The 22,142-nt window shown below is 37.2% G+C and overlaps 2 protein-coding genes across 3 annotated transcripts; one reads left to right on the top strand and one right to left on the bottom strand.

Moving 5' to 3' along the window:
• Positions 1–432: 432 nt before the first annotated feature.
• On the top strand, positions 433–3,675 carry LOC130986847 (probable sodium/metabolite cotransporter BASS1, chloroplastic). The gene is made up of 7 exons (XM_057910382.1): positions 433–1,062; positions 2,164–2,257; positions 2,343–2,376; positions 2,456–2,510; positions 2,627–2,710; positions 2,797–3,084; positions 3,227–3,675. The coding sequence occupies exons 1-7, from the start codon at positions 586–588 to the stop codon at positions 3,380–3,382; spliced, it is 1,188 nt and encodes a 395-aa protein (XP_057766365.1). The 5' UTR covers positions 433–585; the 3' UTR covers positions 3,383–3,675.
• A 1,117-nt stretch (positions 3,676–4,792) lies between these two features.
• LOC130986846 (mitogen-activated protein kinase 19) lies at positions 4,793–10,503 on the bottom strand. Of its 2 annotated transcripts, none has more exons than XM_057910380.1 (10): positions 9,993–10,503; positions 8,811–9,219; positions 8,501–8,628; positions 8,317–8,376; positions 7,470–7,619; positions 7,228–7,383; positions 6,885–7,096; positions 6,701–6,802; positions 6,057–6,205; positions 4,793–5,469 (listed from the first exon to the last, which is right to left on the bottom strand). In XM_057910380.1, the coding sequence occupies exons 1-10, from the start codon at positions 10,017–10,019 to the stop codon at positions 5,018–5,020; spliced, it is 1,845 nt and encodes a 614-aa protein (XP_057766363.1). In that variant the 5' UTR covers positions 10,020–10,503; the 3' UTR covers positions 4,793–5,017. The 2 variants fall into 2 exon arrangements, with proteins under 2 accessions (XP_057766363.1, XP_057766364.1); XM_057910381.1 differs by having other exon boundaries at positions 6,088–6,205; positions 9,993–10,389.
• Positions 10,504–22,142: the final 11,639 nt, after the last annotated feature.

The raw sequence follows: 22,142 nt of genomic DNA, 5'->3' as shown, positions 1-22,142 counted from the left end.
TATCCTTTGCATGGGCTTATGTTTTCAGACTCCTTTAGGAGGACCATCGTATATGGGAGTGGTACTAATGGAGGGACACCGTCTTTAGAAAAGTCAGTTCAAGGTTTGGAGAATATAAATCTCTCTATTGAGCCACAATTCGATGACGAAAAATAGAATACGATTAAGCGCCAAATGTTTTATTCAGATGCTGAAAGTGAGGTTCATGCACAATGTTGGATCGAAAGTGAATATGATAATTAGTTGTGTTTTTCACTATAATTTGTTTTAATTACGTACTTTTGAAGTCAAAGGGTAATTTAATGATACAAAATTATTTTATTTCATTTCTATACCTTAATTTTAGTTATCAATAATAGGAATATAATAAAATAAGAAATCACAATTTTATTTATTTTATATTCCTTTTATATACTAAACATAAGAATATAAGCTATTTATGAAGTTATTTTGTCAAGCATTTTTCAAAAGCTTGGAAGCCCTCTATGTATAGGGTCGAGTCTTGCTTCATGATTGGCCGACAAAGGCTTAGTGTGAAAGAAAAGTGAGCGCCGCCGCATCGGAGAAAGGCTCAGAAAGCCAATAATGGAGTTGATCGCCGCCAAAACTCACTCACCCTCCTATGCTCTCCTCTGCAGACCTCCTATTTCAAACAGACCGCCCCCGCTGCACTCACCTAAATTACGAGTCTCATTCAAGCTCAAGAACCTTCAATTTCAATCTCATTTCCGGAAGCCCATCTTCGTAGTCCCTCCCCCGCGCCACCCCGGATTGAGACCCATTCTCTGCAGCGATTCGTCTAATGCGCTAGGTGCAGAGAAGAAGAGTTGGATCGAAGCCGCGGGGGAGGCGGTGTCGACCGCATTTCCGGTGTGGGTGGCGCTGGGGTGCTTGGTGGGGCTGCTGCGGCCGACCTCCTTCAATTGGGTGCAGCCAAAATGGACTGTCATGGGCATCACCCTCACCATGCTGGGAATGGGCATGACTCTCACCTTTGATGATCTCCGCGGCGCCCTCGCTATGCCCAAGCAATTGTTGGCTGGATTCTTCTTGCAGTATTCGGTAATTTTTCTTCTTGTTTTCAAATCAGCTTTTAATGTTTCTAGATTATTGTACTGTGTTCCGAATTTAGTTTTCAAGTGTTATATTTTCGGAGTAAAGGGTGGATTTGTTGTTAAAAAACTGAAAATTAGTGAGTCTGTTGAATAATATTCTCAAAAGTGATAGCACATTGCTGTTGGTTGAGAATCCAACTTTGCTATCAGTTAGGCATGCCAGCAATTTATCAAAGCTTCCTAAAGATACTGTTTATAAGGTCAGGATATGGGAAGTTCAAACGCATTTAATACTATCTGCCCGATGGATGTAGCAATTTGACTTAAATAAAATCATACTCCCTCCGTCCCATAACAAGTGCCCTAGTTTTCTTTATGAGCTGTCCCATAATAAGTGTCCTAGTTCTAAAATTCGAAAGTGGGCGCCACCAGCTTTTACCTTTTTACCTTTAATCATCTCCACTTCAATTTTATTCCTCTCACAAAATAAAAGTGGGCTCCACCACTTTTTATTTTTTTACTCTTGAATCATACCGACCTAAATTCCCGTGCCGAAACAAACTAGGACACTTGTTATGGAACGGAAAGAGTATATAGAAGACGAATATGGAAATTGTTATAGATATGTGATGACTTAGGATATATGAGACTTAATATTATTGTTTTTGCTTTCCTATCACATTTCTTGATATCTAGTGCCTGCCTGGAATGAGCAACACTCGCAATTCTAAGTATCCTCAGTCTTATTACCAGTATAATTCTTCACCAATAAAAACATTTTGTCCATGTTCTTGAGCACACAAAGATAGGTTCCTGATTTCAAGGAGATCTCAGCATTTGATTCCTTTTTTTCAACAAAGAGAGATGCTCGGTGGATTAAGCACAGTAAGAAAATCTTTTAACTGGATAGTCATGTTTAAACAGTATGGTATCAATAAAACATGTCTACAAACAACACATTTAATGGTCGTAGTGCATACAGTTTAAAGCTATAATATTTGGAAAACTTAACATGTTACTTTTTGGCACCACATGCAGTATGATGAATTAGAATAGATATGTTCCTTTCATTCCTAATACATGCTTAGAGGAGAGATTTTGGTGGCAGGTAATGCCATTATCTGGATATTTTGTGAGCAGGCTCTTAAATTTGCCATCCTATTATGCGGCAGGCTTGATATTGGTGGGATGCTGCCCTGGAGGTAATTGCTATAGAGCAGATCCACTCCATATTTTCCCATACCAGCCCGCTTTTCTGTAAATATCCACTCTTTTCTTTTCTTACAGGGACAGCCAGTAATATCGTTACATACATTGCACGGTATGTAAATCTTTTCCGTAGCTGTCTTTGATTGATTGAATACAGTTATTATAAGTGCTGACTACTTGTGGTACCACAGTGGAAATGTGGCTCTTTCTGTGTTGATGACAGCTGCAAGTACCCTTTCTGCTGTGGTTAGTACTCGAATTTTATTTGCACATTTGAAGGGCTAAGTTTGAAGACATTTTCTGATTGACTCGAATTAATTGCATCTTTCAGCTCAAAACCAAATTTTTACATGCTTTCACAGGTTATGACCCCTTTTCTCACAGCTAAACTCGCAGGCCAATATGTGGCCGTAGATGCAGCAGGTCTATTCATGTCAACTTTGCAGGTCTTATTTCTGTATGACGGCTATATTGCTGGTGGTGGTGATCTGTATATATGTAATTCACTCACCGAGTTAGATTGTGTTTTTAGGTTGTGCTTCTCCCAGTTTTGGCCGGTGCGTTTCTCAATCAATACTTCCAGGGCCTTGTTAAGATTGTCAGCCCTGTGATGCCGCCTATCGCTGTAGCAACTGTTGCGATCCTTTGTGGAAATGCAATTGCTCAGAGTTCTTCCGCAATCCTCATGTCTGGTCAACAAGTGGTTCTCGCTGTCGCCCTTCTTCACACTTCGGGGTTCTTCTTCGGTTATGTACTTTCAAGAATGTTGGGGATTGACATATCCTCTTCAAGAACAATTTCCATCGAGGTTGGAATGCAGGTAAAACACGATTTCTCTTGAAATATATATATATGTCCACAACAAGCTTGCTGCAGATATATCCCTTGTTACTTGTGATTTTCTCTTTCTTTAAGAATTGTTGGTTGCGCTTGTAGCCGTTGATAAGTAATTCGTTTTTCAGAACTCGGTACTTGGAGTGGTCCTTGCGACTCAACACTTTGGGGATCCGTTGACTGCAGTGCCATGCGCAGTTTCTAGCGTGTGTCATTCGATCTTTGGTAGTGCATTGGCTGGAATATGGAGACGAGACATCCCCAAAAAAGCTCAAGATGTGTAGCAAGGCAAATCTCTCATCTCTGAGTTTAGGCAGCATAATATAATATCCAACATCTGGTAGCTTCATATTGTTTTATCAGGTTTGCAAAGAAGCAGTAGCACTTATAATTCCAAAAAATCGAACAGTTGAAAAGTTTGGTTTGAGGTCTATTTGGTGTGTAGTTTCAAGTAGGAGGTGCACATAAAAACTAGTTCCCATTTATGAGAACTCGATGTGTGCAATACCAGCAAACCATCAAATAGGGTGAATAACACTTGGAAAACCTATTTATTATGCAATGCTGCTTTTAACTATCACAATTGTCAATGATACAAAAGCCAATTGCTTGGTTTATTTATTTATAACTCCGAAGAAAAGGTTTTTATTTGTCCTCCTTATATCTAATCTCTCCTTTCTCAAATAAATATCTTATTTGAAAAGAAACGTCCTTGATTAAGTGTAAAATTCTATTGAGAATTGGATTTTTTCGTGAGAAATGAAAATAATGAACAAAATCAATAAATTCTACGAACAAATCATTATAACTAATGAATAGATGCATATATAGGGAATGGCTACCGTGAAAGCTAAGAATTAGGAAAGTCTCCATTAATGTACAAACTACAAACCTCTTACACTTTAACCTATAAATTATTTGTACTTTCATGATCCAGGGTTCGAATTCCAGATGGAGCATAATTACAGGATAATCTATTTTTGGACTATACCCCACCATTCATAAATATTTCATTTATCCTTATTTTTCAATTTTTCACCACACTCAGTACTAATTAAAACACATTTTCACCATTCTCAATATACTCAATAATCTTTTTTTCACTCTTAATACAACAATCTTTTTTTCTTAAAATCTTCGTCGCTCCCTCCTAATTTTTTTTTGATGGACGGAGAAAGTAATATTTTATCTTCCAAAATGAAGAATAATAAATTAATAATATTAAAATCTCCACATCCTTCTTCCTCAAAAAAGAAAATAGAATATCCAGCAAGATTTTATAGTTGCGGATACTAATGCATTAATAGCCTAAAATCGACGAAAAAAAAAAAAAACCAACATCCTCGGTTAATTCGGCTCGATTACCGGATCCAATTTGGTGTGTTCGAATGGTTTCACAAGCAATTCGCTAGTTTTGTTATAACCCTTTTATGTCTTAACAAGCTAGCCAAAGCCCACCACTCCTAAAGCAGAAGGCTGCAAACCGAGTATAGAAGCAAAATTTGAGGAGATACAAAACAACGATAAAAGCCCTTTTCCTAGAAGAGTGACAAAAGCAAATTTTAAACATAGATGAAATCTGCAATGTACACAGGGCTAATCTCTCTCTCTCTCCCCCAAGCACTCATAGATAAGCAATTCCAGTCTCAAGAGATGAACCCATTAAACGTAATGGTATAAGGCAGCAGTAGCAATTTGGAAGATTGGTTATATATATATTAATAAATGAATTTTTGCTATACAAGGAGCTAAAACTACAAAAACTACAAAACAACCCGCTCTTCTCACAAAGAAAGCAACCAATGAAGCTGTGTTGAGAGTCAGTAATACCTGAAATCCCTTCGACTTCCAATATTCAGTATCTCTTTCAGTGCTGAGTCATTACAGAGGAAACCCATCTTCATGCATCGGATTCCCTCTCAAGTTAGTGCAAGTTGAACGGCACCAACCTCTCGATGAGCAGCAGCAGCTCCTGCTGCAACCAACTGAGTTTGTGCATGCAACAATTTTGCATCAATAGCAATTCGACCGTTCAACATTCCTGCTTTCACTTGAGACTGGTAATATGGATTACTATTCATGTCAAAACTCATGCAGGACTTCAATTTAGATGGCGTGTATTGAGTTTGTGCTTTAGAATCAATCTCAAGACTCGTGCCATTTATTGATTTAACTGCTTGTTTCAATTGAGATGCTTCCATCTCAGATTCTATCCTACTGTACTTCCCTGAGTTACTTCTATGAAAACAATGAGGAGAGATCGACTGATGAAGGATAGCATTCTGGACGTATATCCTACCATCATGACTATTGCTGGCATATCTGGCATTTTCACACGGTAAAACAGGCCCAGCCGGTCTTGCTGGCTTTGCTGCAAAGGTTAAAGATCTCGTTAGTGTAGAAAACACAATGCATTTGCATACAAACTTATTAAAAGCCTAGTGGCTTTGTCAGAAGAAAACTAAGTGACCCCAAATTTAAGTACTGGGAGAACGAAGTAGATAAATATATCTCTGATTTTCTACAGTTATTATGATAGAGCATTTGGCAGCCCACTCCAACATTTCAGCACTGCAGATATAATAGTGAGGATGCCTATAGACTATAGGGATACTAAGTTCAAGCTCACATAAATACAAGGTCCTAAAATTTTAAGCAACTGAAGACATAACATAATACTAGGACAGTTGGACTTGATAAGTTCCCCCTTCCATTCAGTGATAGCACCTAGATAATCCTAGGGTCTGCATTCCCTCCCCTCAACACGTGTCACCATTATTTTGTTTTCCTGCCCTTAAGAAATATAAGGAAAGCCACAATGTTCTATGGCATGTTAGTTGAGCTTACTCTGTGCAGAGTCATCAAATACATAATTTTTAATGCCTTGGGTGAAATTTATTTAATAAACTCGCCTATTATGAAATAAAATAGTTTTTTAAGGGAGGGGTCCTTCAATACCATTAGGCACCCTTGGTGGTGGTCGTATAACCTTTGATATATCCCCCGAAATGGCAGCAGTTGACATTTCTCCAGTAATTTGACGATTATCGAATGCAGAATTATTTCCTGCTGTTTTGGGTGGAATGGTACAGGAGTTTACAGTAGACCTGCACAAAGACAGAAAACAAAAGAGCGAGGCCTTGTTTGGTTATTTTCCGCATATAGTAAACGTATGGCATCACTATATTAAACGTAAGATAGTATATAAGAATGGACTCTAAACATAAGAAACTATATCAGGAGGGCACTGAATTCAAAAGTCAATCACACATGTATTCAATAGAATAAAAAACTAAGACTACATGGAGTATCAACTTAGCACCAAGACCCCTAAAAAAAAAACACCATTTAGTGTTCAATGAGACATGGGTAACACCACGGCTCATCCAGCATTCAGCTTTTTCTCATGTATCTTATAATAGCATACAGGCCAAAGTCAGAGAACTATCAGATATAGAAGCAGCCAGGAGAGTTGCTGCCCCTCCAACAAATAAAACATAACTAAAAACAAGAAATTAAAGGTCGATAGGATTTTTCCTGCAATCATGAAAATTATTTGTTCAACTATCATAGAAAACGAAAAAAAGAAATTGAAGGTCAACCTTGGAAGAGATACATGCTTTCTCTCAGGAGGAATCACAGGCCCACTTTTCCCAATATTTTCCTCAAGGTAAGCAAATTGCTTTTTGAAATGACCAATGGCACTGGATAATACAAACACCATTTCAAAGTAAGAATCATATCAAAATGTTGATAAGCATGGACAAGTTAAGTATGATTCGACACCTAGGATAGATAAAACTCGTGCCACCATTTCCTGACATGTAATCCCTCAATAATTGTGGGTGGTACTCCAATACTTCACGGAATATTAATTCCCTAATATCTTCCTTTGTCACTCTTCGCCTTTCAAACTCAAATTCCAACTTTGAGATTGGCTGACAAGATGGCTCCCGCTCAATTTTAGACAACCCCTTGAAGTAAGGATCAGATAATGCCTAGTGTCCAAATAAACCAAAATAAGTACCGACAGAGATTATATATATACAGTTTTTTTGTTCAAAAAAAAAAGTCAAATGATATATGGAGCATTAAAAGGAATATTATGATCTATTCTGGCACAAAGTACCTCTTCAGCACTTGGACGATCCTTTGGATCAAATGCCAACATCCTCTCCAATAATTTGAGAGCCAGAGGATCTGCATTTGGGAATTTCTCAATAAAAGGGACCGGGCGCTTTTTCCTCAAATCCAACAAATATTTCCTTGCTTTCTCATTACGCACCTACATCCAGGACAAAACATTATGCCACATAGTTTTCAGAGTATTATGCACAAAGATAATCTACATTAGGGATTTCTGTTCAGTACCCCAGAAATTGTTTCTGATGAAGGTGTCCCAAGAAGATCAGTAATCAAATCCAGCTGCTGCACAACACTTTTGCCAGGAAACAACGGCTTGCCCGTTAAGACTTCGGCAAAGATACAGCCTATGCTCCAAATATCAATTGCAGGAGTATACTGCAAGAAAGTATGAAAAATAAATGAGAGATTCTGAAGAATAAAGTAAGAAATCCTTTATGGAAATGATGCCACCTGACACAATTACCTCTGAAGAATACAAATATCAACTTCCAGGGGAATTCAATAGTCCTCCCTGAACAAAAATTATTTTTTAATCTACAATTACTACTAATTGATGCATGGGAATACATTAAATATACAATCCATTTGGCTACCCAGTGAGAATAATCGCCGAATTTCACTGGACATTATCAAAAACTAAGAAATAAAGGAGATATAATAAGAACTAAATCCTTTCAAGCTTCTATCACTGCCACAAAATTAAAATCACTAAGGAACTTGCAATACTAATAACCCAAGAAGTCTTGTGGGGCCAATTATGATTTGCAGGGGTGAGATGCTAAGCATTTGCTTGATTGGTACATATTGTCCCAATACTCTCAATAAGAGGAGGCCAACCAATAAGAAAAGAAAGAACAAGATACTAAATTAGCAGCTTCAAGGAGATTGGCCAGCTAATTCTAAGTGTATGAATGTGGAAGTACTGACTTCACTGCAGTAAATTAATTATAATGGACTGCTACATAGGTTGATGAAATTTGATTGTTTAACAGTAAACCATGATATTGGCACCTTGCATTCAAATCTTAATTGAGAAAGGAATAAAGGTGATAACACTGCTACATTTTATTACCTTAGAGAAGAAAGAACCACACAGCTCCGGAGCCCTGTACCATCTTGTAGCAACATAATCCTGCAAGCAGAACAAATCGTTCAGAAAAGAAGCCTTTGTAACTAACTCAAAAGTAAAAGAAATACAAACGACCTAATCCTATAATAAATTCAACGAAATCACAAATCTAATTTGTAGGATGTACCGTCCAAAAATTTGTTGTTGGAGTATCACCGAAAGCCACTCTTGCTAGTCCAAAATCACATATTTTAAGTTTGCAGTTGGCATTCGCCAGTATATTCTTTGGTTTGAGATCCCGATGAAACACATTAGCTGGAAAAGAGCATAAGTTAATAACAGCAAGAGAAGTGATAAATTATTCAACAATACATTCCATGATGAAATCAAGAAATACAGACAAAGGTTTTAGCTTGATACTCAGCTTTTACCCACAGAATTTTAATTTACATAAATCTATATGTAATATCCAAGCCAGTTCAGTGGATAACAGTTACCTGTATGCATGTATTTTAGAGCCCGTAGCATCTGGTAGAGGAAAAATCGGTGATGCTCGTGTGTCAAGTCATCATTAGCTTTTATGACTTGATGAAGGTCAGACTCCATAAGCTCAAAAACAACATAAATGTCTCTGAAGTCCCTCCTAGAGGGTGGCAAAATGATTCGTTTAATTTCCACAATATCAGGATGACGTAACAGGCGAAGCAACTTAATTTCACGCAAAATCCGAATTGCATCAGACATATGCTCAAAAATGTCAGTTATTTTCTTTATAGCTACTTTTCCTCCAGTATGTGTATCAATTGCAGCACAAACAACTCCATAGCTACCCTTTCCAATAATTTCTAGAATTTTATATCTATTTGCATCTCCATAGTCGGTAAAGAATTCTGCCTCCTTCAGGATCTGACAAAACAATAATAGCATGATGCAGTCATGCAAAAAATTAGCAAAAATTATATTTTGAAGTACAGACTGTTCAAATTCAGAATACTAAGATGCAAGTATACTGCAACACTTTTTATTCACAAATTCACATATAAACTATGTCAAAGTAAAAAGGATTCAAGAATGTTCATGAGCTTAAATTCATGAAAAATATAAAGAGACCAGAAAAGACGCAAGTAACCTCCCAAATTAAATAATGTATGTAATCACACCCTCACAAGCTGTCCAAGGAAAAATAGCTTAAAGCATGAAGCTGTAGACAGTGTCATCAATATTATATAACGTCGGTTTATTCAAATATATGTGTACTGCAAAGACAAATCCTATATTTGCCACATAAAGTTCCATGAGCAATCAGACAAAGTACGGCTGTCTAACCTATCAAATGCAAAGCTAGCCGACAGAAATTTCAATTTTGAAGCCACAAATCAAATGCAGAATAGGGTTTTCAGCATTTGCGACAAACGAAAACATTTAATTCACTTCAAAGTTTCTTCATAAAAGTCGGTTCCTTCAGGCGAATTTTACACCTCCTATCATGACAAGTGAATCGAGAGAAATTACAGAAGTCCACGGCGCATATTGATCTCTAAATCAAAACAAAGCTTTGAAATACAAAAAAAAGCACCCTACTTCCAAAGAAGGGGATATGATCATGAAATATATATATATATTTTTACATGCGATCAAAACAACAGCGATTCACGCACGTGCAAAGAAACTTAACAAACCTTCTTTCCTTGATCTTGCTGCGGCATACTTCCTTTCTCCTCTTCCCTAAAAAACAAACGCGCCGTCCTAACTCCTCGATCCGATCGGATCAAAACTACGATCCCTCCACAACCAAACACTAATCACAAAGCAAAAACGTCGAACTATTTAGTAACGAGAAATCAAGTACAGAAACTGCATTTGCACTGCACCATCGCCACTGGTACTACACGGCGACAAAATTCGCCCTCAATTATCCCCGGAATGAGCAAATTTGTGAAAGTTGGAGTAATATTAGGGTTTGGAAATGTGAAGCGAGAGATAAAGGGGAGCGTAGATATGAGAGAGCGAGCGCAAAAGAGAAATGAAGAAGGAGAAGCTCAAGTGATTGCATACAAATGGAATAAAAAGGCACAAGTATGTGGCTTTGCGTGTTTTCGGAATTTCCTTTGTTTTTTATTTTTATAATTTTATTTAATTTAATACTAATGTTTAAGTTTTATCGAAATGAAATAAGTAATGGTAACCGTTAGGTCGGTAGGTAGTGAAGTGTACGTACCAACGTATTTAAACGGACGGCTGAGGGTTTGCTTTACGTACAGCTCCCCTTGCGTCGCACCGGATAATTGCTTGCTAGGAGGCACACTCATGTGTATTTGAATACACATGACTAAAAAATACTAAGAAAATAGGAGTAATATTTAATGTGTTAAAGAGCACTCTCAGCAGATCACCTAAATGCATCACTAACTCTAAATTTAGGCTAAAACAATTGAAAATGAGATAAAAAATGCATCCAGCAGATCCCCTAAATTGGATGGGGCCCACAAAAAAATTTACACCTACCTAAATTCAATCTTAAATTTACACCCACCCTAAATTTATTTTAAGCTTATAATTAGTAGGGCCCACACATAATTATTGTTTTTATGTAGAAAATAGGTGATCTGGTGTATGTATTTATAAAATCGAGATCCTAAAATTAAATAGGGAAGCTTTAGAGAAGAATATAAGAGCATAATTTTGAGATTTCTGCTGGGAGTGCTCTAAGTGTGATAGGTGAAAATGTGAATAAAGAGAATTTTTTTTGTCATATAAGAAAATGACTCAAGATTCGTGAAACCGTCGAAAAAAGAAAATGACTCAAGATTCGTGGGACGGAGGGAATATATACATAAATTACTTTTTTATATAAATTACACAAATAAATAAATAAAATTTAAAAGTCCCACCAAGATAAACAACTGCCATGACCCTTGGCCTTTGGCCTTCAAACTAAACAGACAGGCTGTTGATTCCAACATTTGGTATCAGATTTCAACTAGTCATATTAAGTTTGGGCATCATCAAAAAGGAGAAAATTGTTGAGAAAATTATATGTTTTGATTACTGCCAAAATCCAACGATGCAAATCCCGATGATAACCAAAACCAGCTGAAGGATTAGAAAATCTCTAACTGAAATACAATATGTTGAAACCTAAATTTTAGAGAAAATAACTTAGAGAAATTCTATGAATAAGTCAAAGGCTACTGAAATCCAGTTGAAGATCTAACCACAAAGGAGATCCAACTGATGAAAAGGAGAACCAGACAGATGAAGATATACCAATCTGAAGGATCGGCCAAGTTGATCTGGTTCGTGCCACGTCACCAGCACGAAGACTTCGCAAATGATGAAACATGAACTGATGGAAGCATCAATCTACTCAAGTTGACCCACGAAAGGACCCGAAGTTGACATGTGTTCAGACTCACTTATTACGTTAGCCCTGAAGTCAACAAGCTTAAAGAGAAATCAACCTTTAAAAAATAGCAAGTTATTCTGAACCTTTAAGGCTATACATCTTGTATTAAATGTAAATCCCATTTTTCAGAAGAATGTACAAGGATGTCTGCAGAATGTCAACATCAACGTACGGATGTGCAGATCCAGCTATCACAGTCATTCTTTTCTTTAATATAGCAAGAAGATTTCAACGAACAACATATCAGATTTGAAGAAAGTTTTCTCCAATAATTCTATTCAATTTCATGTCTATATATACGGCGGAAGATCAAGATAAGCGTGAAAGCTCTCTGGCATGGCTGTAATCTTTATATTCCAAGCTTTATGGTTAATTTTCAAGAACAACAATAGCCCTAAAAGGAATTTGTTCCACATTGTAAAAATTCAAATTTATATCTGTGAATTCATATACAATTCTTAGACTAGGCATTCTTCATTGTAAACATCCTTAGCTTAGATTTGAACACACTGATCATATCCAACTATTCTTATTGCAACAGTGTGTTCACTTAGTTGGAGAACCCCCCTCTAAAATTCTCGCTCGTTGTAAAAGATAAGTGTAGAAGTAAAGAAAGGTCGATAAATAAGCTTCAAGTGAGAAGTCTGAAAGTTGGCGAAGTAACGAGTGCTACCAAGAAATAGCAGACAATATTGCAACTGGGTAAATTGCTTAAACGAGACAACAAACGTGGAAATTTGTCTCAGTGGTCACGATCGTGTGATCGGTCTAAAGGAACCGACTGGTCAAGCTGACTTGCAGCTATAAAATAAGAAAATTCAAGGTTAAGAGATCCCCTTGTTTATCAGGGTTGTGGATGTATGAGAGTTTCTCTGAACCACATTAAAATACTTGCATGTTGTACTTTATGTCTTTGCTTCAATTTTGTTGTACTTGCTCAAACTATTTTTCAAACTAACCAACAAACTGAACAACATCAAACTAAGCAAACTGATTGCGTTTTTACAATCTGTGCTTTGGCTTAGTATTGCTTTAACTGCTAAATTTTTCAGCATACTAACAAATTGAAAAATCTAAAATTCTAAATAGCATAATATTCGGCTAAAACTACTAAATCTTTCAACGCTAACAATATTTGAAAAATCAAATACTCCCTCTGTCCACCAAAGATATGCCACAATTTCCTTTTTCGTCCGTCCACAAAAAATATGCCACATCCATTTTTAGTAGTAGGGTCCACACCATTCCACTCACATTTAAAGTGGGACCCTTACTCCACTAACAACTTCACTCACATTTTATTAAAACTCGTGCTGAAAGTAAAGTGACATATATTTGGTGGACGGAGGGAGTAATATTCTTAGCTCAGAAAATCTAAAATTTCACCATAAAGAAGAAGACATAATTAAGATCACACTGTAATAATTTGAGAATTTTTTGGAATCGTTTGGTCGGTTGAAATCGCTTTGCAAAACACTTCCAAAACAGTGAGCCTACGACATATTTCCAACTTCGCCTCAAATATCATTTCTACCTCACAAAAACTCATCATCTAATGCCACAACACACACCACAACGAAATATACATCATACTTATGCAAAATACCAAAGCATACATGCTCATTTCAGATTAATATATATATATATATATATATTCACCCATGTAGCTATAACTTCACTCTAAAACTTTATGACCAAATATTCATTCTCACGTTATTCCCTTTCTTCCTACTTTGCTTGAGGCTTTAATGGGGATGGGGTGCTATGGAGGGCGAGATGGTGGGAGAAGAGCTTGATAGTGGTGGTGATTGAGAGAGAGGGTCGAAAATGTGAGAGGAGGGATGAGTGAGTGACTTTCTAGTTTCTTAGGGGATATGAAGAGTATTAGAGAAGAGTAATTAGGCAAAAATAATATTAAAGGAAGAGGGAAGACCGAAAATGGGGTGGTAGGGGGTAGCTGCCACCAATGCATGGGTGCATTGGTGCTTTAACCTTTACACTTCTCATGTTGAAATAAGGATTATGTTGGCTAAATTAATTTAAAATGGTGGCTGAAAATTACATGGGCTTGGGATAAGAATTTGGGCTGCATTTTAACTTAAAAACAAGGCCTAAAAATCGGCTCAAGCTTCACAAAAATTGGCTACCCATTACCCCCCCTCTACGGGCCCGTTATCGCTCAATACTTGAATAAAATCAAAACCGTCTAAAGATAAATGCCCACTTAATTTTACACATTTGAAAGAGTGGACTTTGAAAATGACCAATTTGAAATACTCCCTTCATCTCACGAATCTTGACACGTTTGGTTTCGGTACGGAAATTAAGAAGCTGTAGATTAGTGTTTTAAGTGTGTAATTAATAAAGTATAAAAGTGATAAAGTATGAGAGATAATGTAATAAAGGTGATAAAGTAGGAGAGAAAAGGTAATAAATGTGATAAAGTATGAGAGAAAATGTAATAATTATTACTTTATTTGGAAATGTGTCAAGATTCGTGGGACGACCCAAAAAGGAAAACATGTCAAGATTCGTGGGACGGATGGAGTAATAATTAAAAAAAACATAGTAATTGTCAACAGTTACCATTTTGCCCTTTACGTAAAAACTTAAAAATTATCTATTGAACCTGAATTCACAACTAAGACTATTCTTAGTTGTGAATTCTTGCTTTAAAACTTGAATTCACAACTAGCACTAATTTTAGTTGTGAATTCATCTTTCAAAACTCGAATTCACAACCGAATAGCTAATGTTAGTTGTGAATTCGAGTTTTAAAACATAGTTCTAATTGTGAATTCAAAGTTTGAGTTCACAACTAGCAATAGTATTTGTTGTGAATTCAAGTTTTAAAACTTGAATTCACAACCAACATTAGTTATTCAGTTATGAATTTGAGTTTTTAAGTTTGAATTCACAACTAGAAATAGTGTCGGTTATGATTCGAGCCTTAAAACTAGAATTCACAACCAACAATAACGATTCAGTTGTGAATTTGTCGAATTGGTTGTGAATTCAAGAACATTAACAACTCAAACTCACTTCCGTATTCGTAGCTTCAGAATTTTATATCTCTTCCAAAAATTTACAAAAGTGAAAATCAGAAACCTACAAATCTATAAAATTATAAAAAAAATAACAACAAAATCTACAAATTTACAAAAATGATTTTTTTTTTATTACAAAAATGCACAAATTTATTAATTTTCCCAATCTTTATACACTAAAATTCACGAAATTAAAATACAAATTGGTGAGTTCGATAATTTCACTTTAGATTATGAGTAAAGGGGTTTACCTGCAGTATGTGGGTAAATCGGTAGAGATAGAACGAGAACAATCAAAACAAGAGAAGAGAGAATTGTATTAAAGTTCGAATTGCATGTATGTACTGTTGGGAACTTTATGGAATATCCTAATCCTTGTTTTGATGATACCAAAATCCATAGGTTTCATTTGTAATAGACTAGAACTGCTCGAACTCAAGTGTTAGAGTTCTTTTCCAGTTTAGTTGCTGTTCTAAAGACTGAAGACTGAAGACGGAACTTGCCGACTGAAGTATCAGTCGAAGAATCAGTCTTGAACTGATTACTTAATGCGTGCCACGTGGAATCAGCGGACTGATACTAAAGTGAAGTATCAGTTAAACATTCTTCCTCGGACTGAACCTTCAACGTTCAAAGGAAGCCACATACTCCAAAAGTACAGCCGCATTAAATGCAGAGATCTCAGGATCATCCTTTCTCTGTAGAGGTCATTCCTATTTGGTGACTACTTTATCAGAGACGTCGCATCTCCTGCTCTTCAACATAGCCGTTCTCACCAAACAACGAACCTCGAAAATTGAAGCCTCAACCCAAGTTCAAATTACTCTCTAACGGAAGAAATCTTGAAAACCTTCTCCGCTAACGGATCTATTCAAGACTTCTCCTATAAATAGCGCTCGAGGATCACTTCAATCTTCACCGATTCAACAACATAAGCTGAAGCTCTGCCAAAATTGCTTCTCAGTCAAAGCTCAAATTCCCCAAAGCTTGAATCGAAGAAGAGGATCCCAAAGCCAAAAATCAGTCACTGTTGATTACATAAATTCTCTTAGACCTTAGGCAAACCTTGATTATCTAAAGCCTTGATTATCCAAAGCCTAGGTCAAACTAACTCCAAAGAACTTGTTCTTTGAAGTTCAGTTGGCAAGATTTCAAACCTTCATTCGACCGATAGAATCGACTGTTTGAGTTGCAAAAGAGTTGATGAAGGTACTCTGATTCCGTGAGGTCTTAGTGCCAGTTCGTGCTAGGAGTGAAAAATCCAACAAGGTGTGTTGGTACCGAAGATTGGATTTTCAGTTGTTTCGATTGTGTGTACCCGCAAGCACACGGTTCGGTTTGTTGTGCACCCATAAGCACGAGCATCAGTTTGCAGTGCACTTGTAAGCACTTGCAGAGTGAAGTTGTTGGTCTGATCAACCGACCGTGGATGTAGGAAGTATTTTCCAAACCACGTAAAAATCTCTGTGTTATTTACAGCTTTCAGTATTTCATTTCTTACTTGTGTTCTTCCTCTCTTCAACTGAAAACTGATTAATCGCAAAGAGAAACATAAGACTAACAATGTGCTCAACCCAAAGGCTATTGCGAAACAAAAGATTTCCGCTGCGTGTGTTATCAGTCTGACTGATAACTCCTTACTGAAGAGTCTTTCAGTATCAGTCGTTAACCCTATTTTGGTCAAAACTCTTTTCAGTAAATAGGTGTCTGAGTTTGTGTTTGTAGTTTCGCTTTTGATCTCTGTATTGAGATCTTGATTTTGAAAAATAGCCTATAGGTGTATTCTTCCCCCCCCCCCCATACACCTATTCGAGACCTTCCGGACCTAACAATTGGTATCAGAGCAGGTTGTTCACAAGAACAATTCTGTTTTGATTAGGTTCTAATTGAACTAGATCTTTTTTCTTAAAGGTCTTGAAAAACTTTTCTCTTTCAAAAAGTGCTTGCTATTTGGCTTATCTGTTATTACTTGTTCTCTCTTTTTTGATGGAGACTAACCACATCAAAATATCCTCTCTACCTATGTTTAGTATTGAAAAATACGACATATGGAAGTTTCGGCTTGAAAGCTTTCTCACCGCACATCATTGCCGAATGTGGGAAGTCATCACCAACGGACCAATCATCATCACCGAAATTGTCAAAAGAGTTCCTGTTGACCCAGGTCGGGATCCATACGATGAGGTCCAGATCAAGCAGAAGGCATACTTCACCACAGAAGAAAGGAAGCAAGATGAGCTAGACAACCTCGCCAAAAGCATCATCTCCGGCACAGTTCCAGACAAGCATGTCACCAAGATCATCAAGTGCAAAACTGCAAAGAAAATGTGGGACATTCTTGAAAGAATGTGCATCAGATCCGAGGAAATAAAGGAGAACAAGCTGTCCATAGCTTGTCAGAAATTCGACTCCTTCCTCATGCTCAAGAATGAATCTGTCGACGAGATGGAACTTAGATTCAACCAAATCCAGAATGAAGTTCAATCCATCTCGAAGGACAAATACACTCAACAAGAAATTAATCTGAAGATTCTTCGAGCACTTCCACGAGGAGATTGGCAGATCTATTCAGTTGCTCATCAGAACAAGCCTGGATTCAGTCAGCTCCCAACGAACAAGCTCTTCTCTGACCTCTTGGCAAATGAGTTCGACATTCAGAGAAATCTTGGAAACAAGAGGACTGGAGGATCAGACGAAGATGGTCCATCAACCTCAAAAGGAGCAGCACTTAAAGCTTCAACAAAAGAAAGCAAGAAGCACACAAAGGAACCGGCGGAACTCAAGCCCGAAGATTTCTTCAGTCAATATGCTTTGTTGACTAAAAGATTCAGCAAAATGAAGTCCAAATTCCGCAAGTACAGGAGGTTCCACAAGCAGCACTACAAAGGAAAGGAAAGAGAAAGCAAGTCCAGATATTCCACTGACAGAAGCGGAGAAAGAAAATCAACCGCTTTCGACTTGAAAGATGTGGAATGCTTTGGATGCAAAAAGAAAGGACACTTTCGAACTGAATGCCCTGAACTGACGCAGTCTGAGTGCAAGGAGCTGAAAGCCAAGAAAGAGCGCAAATTTGCGAAGAAGAAAGCGATGGTTGCTGATGATGCAGGATCTTCCGAAGAAGCATCAGAATCATCCGACTTCAACTCTACCAGCTCAGATGATGAGAGCCAATCCCTAATGGCCAACGAAACCGAAAGCGTGGCCGACAACAGCTACGACAACGGAATGAACGGCCCAGAGGTAAACTCTCACTCAAAAACTCCTTATACTGATAACTCCCTAGTGTTTTCAGGAGATCATTCAGAATCTGGAGAAAGCTCAACTGATGAAACTAACGGGTTCGATCAGCTCATGACTGATCACTGTCAGTTAAGGAAAATGTTCGAAGATCTCCTCAAGCAGAATCAGAAAATGAAAAAGGAGATCAATGATGAACGAGCCAAGAATCAGACAATCATCTACTTTTCGGATAAAACTTGTCTTGATCAACTGATCATGGAGAACAGTCGACTGGAAGAGAATCTCAAAGTTTCTACTTCAGAATGTGACAGAGCATCTCATGAAATCAAGAGGCTCAATCACAAGCTGGAAGAAACAGTCAAGGACTGCATGATGAAGTCTCCCATGATGACCAACTTTCCTTCAAAAGACCTCGTGCTGGCAAATCGACAGTGTTAGTCATCAAGGCAGTCACTGTTTCAATTTTTCCTTTTCACATCCTTCTCCTATACTCTCCCTCTTTTTCCATCCCCGTCATCTCTCTCTTCTTCTTAAGCCTCTCTTTCTCCATTCAAGGCAGTCTTTTCCCTCTCTAAGGCAGCCTTCCCCATTCTTCTGTCTTCTTCATCCTCTCGCTCTCCTTCACTTCTCCGTGTCCCTCCTCACCTCATCTCCACACTGAGGTCTTCCTCTTCTGCATCTCTGGACTCATCCTCTTCTCAAGTCCTTCCACAAGTGCTTGAGAATCGGAGTTGAGTCCTATCTGATCATAGCCTCCATCATCAGCTCTCTTTTTGATGTTGCCAAAAAGGGGGAAAGTAGGAAGTCAGAGAAAAACCTTCTCGAAGGAAATTCCATGCATCTTCTCGAAAGACTGAAGATGGTAAAGCAAAAGGATCACCAGAAGTTGTAAGGATGACGTTTCAGTAAAGACCTCAAGTCAACGGAAAACAAGAGTGAGTGGATCAAGCTTAGGAACATGAAGACTGAAGATGAAGATCAAGACGTTCAAGGTGCAGCCAAGCAGACTGCTGGAGTCCATGGGTTTCCCCATGTGTTTTGTTTTGTTGTTTTTACTTTCTTGTAAGTCTTGCCCTGTACCTCGAAGTCTTTTCTATTAATGAAAAGAACATCTTTTGATCTCAACCTGAAGACAATGACACTTTGTCCAGGCTCTGATTAATGTTTTTCTGTCTTCTCCTCGTTCTATTTTTGAACTGTTGTGTTCTTTCTCTTAGTACAAGTTTTAGGTTCTATTGTTAAGGGGGAAAAGTATTCACCCTATTTTAGGACTTGTGCTCTGAGTTCAGTCTTTTTCTTACCTAGAACTGTTGTGTGGTTTTGGGATCATCAAAAAGGGGGAAATTGTTGGGAACTTTATGGAATATCCTAATCCTTGTTTTGATGATACCAAAATCCATATGTTTCATTTGTAATAGACTAGAACTGCTCGAACTCAAGTGTTAGAGTTCTTTTCTAGTTTAGTTGTTGTTCTAAAGACTTAAGACTGAAGAACGAAGGACTGAAGCCTGAAAACTGAAGTTGCCGACTGAAGTATCAGTCGAAGAATCAGTCTTGAACTGATTACTTAATGCGTGCCACGTGGAATCAGCGGACTGATACTAAAGTCAAGTATCAGTTAAACATTCTTTCTCGGACTGAACCTCCAACGTTCAAAGGAAGCCACGTACTCCACAAGTACAGCCGCATTAAATGCAGAGATCTCAGGATCATCCTTTCTCTGCAGAGGTCATTCCTATTTGGTGAGTACTTTATCAGAGACGTCGCATCTCCTACTCTTCAATATAGCCGTTCTCACCAAACAAGGAACCTCGAAGATTGAAGCCTCAGCCCAAGTTCAAATTACTCTCTAACGGAAGAAATCTTGAAGACCTTCTCCGCTAACGGATCTATTCAAGACTTCTCCTATAAATAGCGCTCGAGGATCACTTCAATCTTCACCGATTCAACAACATAAGCTGAAGCTCTGCCAAAATTGCTTCTCAATCAAAGCTCAAATTCCCCAAAGCTTGAATCGAAGAAGAGAATCCCAAAGCCAAAAATCAGTCACTGTTGATTACATAAATTCTCTTAGACCTTAGGCAAACCTTGATTATCCAAAGCCTAGGTCAAACTAACTCCAAAGAACTTGTTCTTTGAAGTTCAGTTGGCAAGATTTCAAACCTCCCTTCAACCGATAGAATCGAGTGTTTGAGTTGCAAAGGAGTTCAGGAAGGTACTCTGACTCCGTGAGGTCCTAGTGCCAGTTCGTGTTAGGAGTGAAAAATCCAACAAGGTGTGTTGGTACTGAAGATTGGATCTTCAGTTGTTTCAGTTGTATGCACCCGCAAGCACACGGTTCGGTTTGTTGTGCACCCGTAAGCACGAGCATCGGTTTGCAGTGCACCCGTAAGCACTTGCAGAGTGAAGTTGTTGGTCTGATCATGCCGACCGTGGATGTAGGAAGTGTTTTCCGAACCACGTAAAAATCTCTGTGTTGTTTACAGCTTTCAGTATTTCATTTCTTACTTGTGTACTTCCTCTCTTCAACTGAAAACTGATTAATCGCAAAGAGAAACATAAGACTAACAACGTGCTCAACCCAAAGGCTATTGCAAAATAAAAGATTTCCGCTGCGTGTGTCATCAGTCTGACTGATCTGTCCTCTGATAGTCAGTGAGACTTATAACATCTCTGTTTATCAAACTCGACTGAAGCCTTACGTGCATCAGTTAAGTTTTCGTAACTTAACTAATAACTCCTTACTGAAGAGTCTTTCCGTATCAGTCTTTAACCCTGTTTTGGTCAAAACTCTTTTCAGTAAACAAGTGTCTGAGTTTGTGTTTGTAGTTTCGCTTTTGATCTCTGTATTGAGATCTTGATTTTGAAAAATAGCCTATAGGTGTATTCCCCCCATACACCTATTCGAGACCCTCCAGACCTAACATATACAATGATCGGTGTTCTTCCTACTTATAGAGGCCTAATACAAGCACTACAAAAAAAAATTGAAATTAACTACGGAAAATTCCGTAGCTAAACCGTAGCAAAAAAATGATTAACTACGGAAATTTCAAAATTTACCACGGAATGACAAGCGTCGCGATATGCTTGGTCGTACTGTTCACCTGTTACGGAATATTCAGTCGTTAAATTTAACAACGGTTTAATAACGGAATATACCGTCGTTATTTTACTTTTTCATTTTTGTAATTTTTTTTACATTCCGTCATAAAACCGTAACCATAAACACATTTTATTTTCATTTTTTTTTAATAATCCGTAGCTATATACAGGTATTTTTTTCTATTTTTTTACCTTCCGTAGTAAAACCGTAGCTATATATAGATTTCTTTTATATTTTTTTAATAATCCGTAGCAAAACCGTAGCTACATATAGGTATTTTTTTATTTTTTTTAACCTTCCGTAGTAAAACCATAGCTATATATAGATTTCTTTTATATTTTTTTAATAATCCGTAGCAAAACCGTAGCTACATATAGGTATTTTTTTATTTTTTTTAACTTTCCGTAGTAAAACCGTAGCTATATATAGATTTCTTTTATATTTTTTTAATAATCCGTAGCAAAACCGTAGCTACATATAGGTATTTTTTTATTTTTTTTAACCTTCCGTAGTAAAACCGTAGCTATATATAGATTTCTTTTATATTTTTTTAATAATCCGTAGCAAAACCGTAGCTACATATAGGTATTTTTTTTTTATTTTTTTTAACCTTCCGTAGTAAAACCGTAGCTATATATAGATTTCTTTTATATTTTTTTAATAATCCGTAGCAAAACCGTAGCTACATATAGGTATTTTTTTTATTTTTTTTTAACTTTCCGTAGTAAAACCGTAGCTATATATAGATTTCTTTTATATTTTTTTAATAATCCGTAGCAAAACCGTAGCTACATATAGGTATTTTTTTTTTAACCTTCCGTAGTAAAACCGTAGCTATATATAGTATTTTTTAATTTTTTTTAATATTCCGTAGCAAAACCGTAGCTACATATCGGCATTGTTTTTAGTATTCAGTAGTAAAACCGTAGCAATATATATACTTTTTATTTTTATTTTTTTAATATTTCACAGTAAAACCTGTTTCTAATAAATACAAAATCAATGCAATATGTAAATTAATAATGATCTC

Source organism: Salvia miltiorrhiza, chromosome 5, assembly GCF_028751815.1.
Source record: "Salvia miltiorrhiza cultivar Shanhuang (shh) chromosome 5, IMPLAD_Smil_shh, whole genome shotgun sequence".
NCBI lineage: Eukaryota > Viridiplantae > Streptophyta > Magnoliopsida > Lamiales > Lamiaceae > Salvia > Salvia miltiorrhiza.
Note: the sequence above shows the minus strand (reverse complement) of the source record. Positions and strands in the feature narration are given on the sequence as shown.

What these genes read in the sequence shown, in the direction of transcription:
- LOC130986847 (XM_057910382.1), top strand. Translation starts at nt 586, where the DNA reads ATGGAGTTGATCGCCGCCAAAACTCACTCACCCTCCTATGCTCTCCTC. An exon ending in GATTCTTCTTGCAGTATTCG is followed by an intron (nt 1,063 to 2,163) that starts GTAATTTTTCTT and finishes TTTTGGTGGCAG; the next exon opens with GTAATGCCATTATCTGGATA. An exon ending in TATTCATGTCAACTTTGCAG is followed by an intron (nt 2,711 to 2,796) that starts GTCTTATTTCTG and finishes TTGTGTTTTTAG; the next exon opens with GTTGTGCTTCTCCCAGTTTT.
- LOC130986846 (XM_057910380.1), bottom strand. Translation starts at nt 10,019, where the DNA reads ATGCCGCAGCAAGATCAAGGAAAGAAG. An exon ending in ATCGTCCAAGTGCTGAAGAG is followed by an intron (nt 7,097 to 7,227) that starts GTACTTTGTGCC and finishes TTTGGACACTAG; the next exon opens with GCATTATCTGATCCTTACTT. An exon ending in ACCACCAAGGGTGCCTAATG is followed by an intron (nt 5,470 to 6,056) that starts GTATTGAAGGAC and finishes TAACCTTTGCAG; the next exon opens with CAAAGCCAGCAAGACCGGCT.